The sequence below is a fragment of the Mastomys coucha genome, unplaced genomic scaffold (genome assembly GCF_008632895.1).
Source record: "Mastomys coucha isolate ucsf_1 unplaced genomic scaffold, UCSF_Mcou_1 pScaffold22, whole genome shotgun sequence".
In the NCBI taxonomy this organism is placed as follows: Eukaryota; Metazoa; Chordata; class Mammalia; order Rodentia; family Muridae; genus Mastomys; species Mastomys coucha.
In genome coordinates, this window is record NW_022196905.1 from 137,533,211 (window position 1) to 137,538,969 (window position 5,759).

The 5,759-nt window shown below is 46.4% G+C and overlaps 1 protein-coding gene across 2 annotated transcripts in view; it reads right to left on the reverse strand.

Annotated features, from left to right (window-relative positions):
- Rbak (RB associated KRAB zinc finger) overlaps positions 1-3,182 on the reverse strand; it is a 9,316-nt gene extending 6,134 nt beyond the window's left edge. The window contains exons 1-2 of one of the 2 annotated variants that reach the window (XM_031338609.1): positions 3,073-3,182; positions 2,017-2,075 (exon numbers count right to left, since the gene is read on the reverse strand). In XM_031338609.1, coding sequence (XP_031194469.1) covers positions 2,017-2,031 — 15 coding nt within the window. In that variant the 5' untranslated portion in view covers positions 2,032-2,075; positions 3,073-3,182. Of the gene's footprint in view, positions 1-2,016; positions 2,079-3,072 lie in introns of both variants that reach the window. The other variant, XM_031338610.1, reaches the window with a different exon arrangement.
- Positions 3,183-5,759: the final 2,577 nt, after the last annotated feature.

Genomic DNA, 5,759 nt, shown 5'->3' on the forward strand with positions numbered 1-5,759 from the left:
CCCTTTCCTCTCCAACTTGCTTCTTGGTCATGATGTTTGTGCAGGAATAGAAACCTGACTAAGACACCTGCTGAGCCATCTCACCAGCCCCAGGCTTAGTCTTACTAAAGAGAACAAAGCTTTCTTCTTACAGACTTAGGTTTAATTGGTTTCGCAATAAAATGGTAGAAGCTTTTTCTTTCTCTATGCAATAAAAATTGAAGCTCATTTTTCATCCAGAATGGGTGAGTTATTTCTGCACTGGTCATATATATGTGTGCATGTATGAGTGTGTGTGTCTGTGTGTGTATGTATGTATGTAGGTATGGATGGATGGATGGATGTGTGTGTGTAAGTATGAAATTATGTAAGCTGGGCCCAACTAGTTCGAATGGAGATTTATGAATATGTGTGCATGAATCTGTATATGAATTTATGTGAGTTTAATCCATATTTGCTTGTGTAAAAGTTTTTCCTTATGAGAGCATGATTCTCTTCTCCTGGTTAGACAGAAGTTTATTGTTCCACGCATCCCCTAGCCTGACAAGCAAGAGACATCCAGACAAGAGGGAAAAGACTCTAGCAATTAATCCTTTATTTAATCCCCTGCTGTTTTACAATGAGGTGCTAACCAGAGGAACTCAAAAGGCAGGCCAGATACAGAAGCAAAGAACTAAGACTTAAGATAGATAAACGTTTTATTATCAAACTTTAATATCTAGCCCCAGCCCTGTTCTTCCCTATCAGCTCGGTTCTCAAGAGAGAAGCAAGAAAGAACAACAGTGGAGGCATGGCCCCAGCAGGAACCATTATTAAAAGACTGATCAAGCTACTAACTACTAGCATGTAATCTACATTTTACTCCAGGGATTTAAAAAGTAAAGATGTAAATATATTGCACTGGCTCATGACATCCTGGTCTCTGAAAAAATGTTATGCAACAAGTTTTTGGGCAGTGGGGCCTCTGCTTAGACCCAACAAGGAGAATACAGGCCTCAAATGTTGTTATTAGGAACACTATCCATAATCATACCAACTTGAATAAAGAAAGGTTTCCAAGTCCCAGGAAGTCTTTAATACCCATAAGGAACAAAAATGGCACCTCCCAAGAGCAGTTGCAGGTGATGGAATGGATACTAATTTTCATCTTCTAACATTACCAAGTAACTGCATTAGCCTAAAGTTATCAGACTGCTTACACAACAGACCATGACAGCCTGCCACTACAGTGTGCTTTATATTACAACCACCTTTATTTACTCCTCTCTCCACTACCATTCTACTTATTTATTATTTTATGTATGAGTGCTCTGCTGCATATATACCTGCATGCCAAAAGAGGCCATCAGATCCCTTTATAGATGGTCGTGAACACTACTGAGATGCCAAAGCTTTTAAATCCAGACTCCATTTTAGAGAAGCTGCCCTAAGTTTGAACTCAGGTAAACTAACAGGCTGGTATTTAGCATTAGTTTCCAAGTTGCCCCCCAACAGAACCTGAGCCTACCTCCAGTCTCTAGGCCAACCCCCAACAAGACCAGGGTTTCTAGGTTACACATCCAACAAGACCAGTGTCTTCTGGTTATTCCCCCAACAAACCTGCACCCCAGGTTACAAGCCCACCCCCTGCCTAACGACCACCAATGCAGAGGGGAGCAGAAGTTAAGTTTATGATCTGACTCCCAGCACCAGCCAATTATGTTAAAGGTCACAGGAGCTTTCCAATTAGATGCTTGCACATGTATTCCCTGCTTGCTGCTTATTATAAAGCCTTGCCCCAATGGACATTCGGGTCTCCCCAACCACCAAAACTGTCCTGCATGATGGTAGTTGCATGGGGCAGGGGAGGTTTGAGCTAGCTCGAATAGAGTAAAGACCCTGTTGTGAGTTGCATCAGATCAGAGTGTTTTGGGGGATCACTAACTTTTCCCTGGCACAACACTACCATTCAAGAACAGCCAGACCTTTGTGCAAGTTTCCCAAATACATTACAAAGGATTCAGAAAAAAAATTTTTTTATAAATGGGAAAAACTCACCTTTGATCTACTCATGTTCTGCTCCTCTTGGGAAACCCTAGACAGTGCTGATGACTGACCTGCTGGAGGAAAAGGTCATTGAAATAGGAGATTAACTGGTCTACACAGGGACATGTCTCTTGCCTGGGAACCACCAAATGAAATCGCAGCTTACACACACTTTATAGAGGTGACAGGAAGGAAATCACAAACCTAACTCCAACAGGTGGAATTGCGGTGGGGGTTGGGGTATAGTTCTATGATGAACACTACACTGCTTCCTTTTTATCCACGGGCATTTGGTGTAAAGGCGCAAGAAGGTTACTTATTTTATTTCCTATTCAAACTGTTGTAAAATATGTCACAGTGAATGAAGATTCTGGGCTCTATAAATCTGGAATCCATGTTCCATGAGGTGACCTACATGTAATTAATCCCAACTCTCTGGAGGCTGAGACAGGAGGATCACCCATTACCAGAACAATATGTGCTACATGGGGTCGTCGACTCAAAAAAATTAAAACTCAAAAAGGAAAAATGGTCCAGATGGGCAGACGCCTGATAAACAGTAATAAAGTGTGGCTTGTTTTCAAACTACACAACTAAACTTGGTTATTGCTGCACATTTTTTAAAAAAGGCTAAGGGAAGAAACTAGAAAACAATGGCACTCATATTAACAAACCCGTGCACAACCTTCATCAAGTCACACACCATCGCAGACGCAGTCTTCCTCCACGAGAAGAAAGAAGCAAAAGCAGACATTGAGCACTACACCATTACGATGCCTCAAGGGCAGACTCAGGGGACCCACAGACAGAGCAAGGGTGCTGATGGACGCTGAGTGAGATCCTGGGAACCTAGAGCCGCTGAGTTCCTCAGTGCCTGCACACCGTCCTTGGGACTGACCATAAAACCCAAAGCCATGTAGCTGTTGTCCTGCTGTCAGACCGACCGCCTCGACCCTCCCGAGCCCTCGAATGCTAGGGATAGCGGGATGCCTGGGTGAACTGCCATGCCACCAGCGGGACCCAGTATCTCTCCTGCAGCCCCGATCGAATTGCGCCCTCGGGCCTCACCGAGCAGGCGGCCCCGCTGGCCCTTGTCGGCCTCCGCGCCGAGCTCCTGCTAGGCCTCCCCGGCCCGCACAGTCGAGTCTGTTCGCTGCTGCCCCGGAAGCTCGGGTCACGGCCCCGCAGGCTCGGCGACTCTAGCTTAGCGAGTGCAACAGCGGCGGGAGGGAAAGTAGCTTCGCCACAGGACCTGCAGGTAGGCACTGCCGCGCAGTGGCCCAGCGCAAGCGCGGGCACGCGCACAAACCGCGAGGCGCATGTGCAGCATCTTTCCGGAAGTCCGAGTTACAAGGCTCTCCTTTCGCCCCAGAGAGGCACAGGAACTCTATATCCCAGAAGTCGTCGCGCGCCACTGCATCTAGGGATCGTCGCGCAAAAACCTACCTCCTCCCAGCAGTTTGGAGGAGGTGCTCCGAGAGCAATGGCTGCCTCCAGCCCTGCTCTTACCTTCTTGCTTGTCCTCACTCCCTTTGAGCCTGGAGAAACCGCCTGCTGCGTTAAGACAAGAATCCTGTCCTGGCCTAGGACTCCTAAAATAAAAGGAAGATTCTGTTAGAAGGAAAGAAAATTGAGTGTCATTCTCGATCAACCAAAATTCCTTGAAGTACTAGGCACAAGAAATAACCAGCTTTACAAAGAAGGAGGCGCAAACACTAATGGTGGGTTTCTAGATCACACGTCTCATGCACAGAAACTCTAAAAACAGAGCCAGAAAGAACACACAGAAAGAAGAAAACACCTATCTGTAATGTGATCTCTGAAAGGTGATATTTGGGGCCAGGTGACAAAGGACAGTTTTCAAAGATGGTACATTATGATGAACAGTTCATTGATTTCTTACTGAAATAGTGCAACGGTGTTCCTGGCCTAATTCTTCATAAAGACGCTGGCGTCAAAATTAATAACAAAGTCTATCAACAGAGAAAGTTCCCTGCGCAGATGCAAAGAGTAACTTTTTCATCCCAGAAGAAGCACCAAGCACCTTGAAGTGCGAACCCTAGGTAAACTATTGAGCAACCAGCAGGAGACAGAAGCATCACTAATCCCCTCAGATGCTGCAGGGCACACAAGGTCTCAGGAGAAAGGGCGACCCCTTCTCCTCGGAAGGACTGCACAGCAATGCTGGCTGCACCTTCTCACAGGCCCACCCTCACCTGGTAACAGAGGTGCCCGCCTGACCGGCTCTTATCTCATGAAGCAAGAGCTTCCCACCCCTCTGGCAAGCAGGTAGTTACATCTCTGAAGAGGGGCCTGGGCTAAACTCCCCAGGTAACAGAGAGATGGGAGCAGTCTTTTCTCAAGGTTTACATTGTACGGAGGGGACTCAGGCCTTTCAGAAAAGGAATTCCTTGCTTACAATGAGGACATTTCAAGCTCATATAATTTTTGCTTTTAAAAGATTTCGGTTTGTACAAACATACAGTGCAAGGGTTACCAGCCAAGAGGCTGAGATCCTTTTGCTCTGCCCAGACAGGAGATGCTCAACCTGTGTGGGCCATCCCAGGTCTACTGGCTGGACCAGCAGGCCTAGAAGCTTTCTGCTCCAAGTCCTGACCTAGATGTCTATTGCTTCAGGTTTTAGAAACTGGACACGCAATGTCCTGGCCTTTAACCCACCAGTGTCCCTGGCATTTGGCAGCTGTTGTAATATATGGCCTCCAGCAGAAGCAGCAGGTAGCAACTGTCCTTGCTAGTGATATTGATCCTAAATGGACACCAGGTATAGTGACCCCTCAACTACTACAGACAGGAGTGGTACAGGTCTTAAGTCCAAGGTAGACTTGGACTTTACTAAATTCCCTAGGTAACAGGGAGATAGGGATGTTCTCTTCTTTGAGGTTTACATTGCATAGAAGGGGCTCTTGGGTCTTTCAGAAAAGGAAGTTCTTGCTTGAAACAAGGGCAGAAAGCTTATGTAACTAAAAGAGAGAGAGATAGATGTGTCAAAGAGACACTATAAATCTCTACTGTGAATGTTCTCAAGGAAACACTCTTTAGAATGGGAAGGATAGAACAGAGAAGCTGTCTTTACCATCTGGCAACAAGCAAACTTTAATCTTTTATTTATACCTCCTTGCCTGAGGATGGAGCCTAGACCCTCCTATAAATTAGGCTCTACCACTGATACATGGTCCCAGCCCCTCACTGGGGGATTCTAGGCAGGGGCTCTACCACTGAGCCACAACCCAGCCCCTCACTGGGGGATTCTAGGCAGGGGCTCTACTACTGAACCACACCCCAGCCCCCTCACTGGGGGATTCTAGGCAGGGGCTCTACTACTGAGCCACACTCCCAGCCCCTCACTGGGGGATTCTAGGCAGGGGCTCTACTACTGAGCCACACCCCAGCTCATATTTGGGAATTCTAGGTAGGTGCTCTACTATTGAACTGCATTCCCCAGCCTAATCTTGTTTTTTTCAAACCATATAATGCAAACACAATATCCAAGAAGATGATAGAAATACAGAGTTAAAGTAGTAATGTTGAAGGACTAATGGTCATAATGTACTCTTGGGCTGAAGCAATGGCTTAGTGGCTAAGATCACTGGCTGTTCTCTCAGGAGGATACAGATCGGTTTACCAGCACCCACATAGAGGCTCATAACTGACTGTGACTCCAGTCTTAGGGGATCTTATCCTGGACCCGCGGGATCTAGTAATTTTCATGAACTTCAAGGGGAGCTATACCCGAA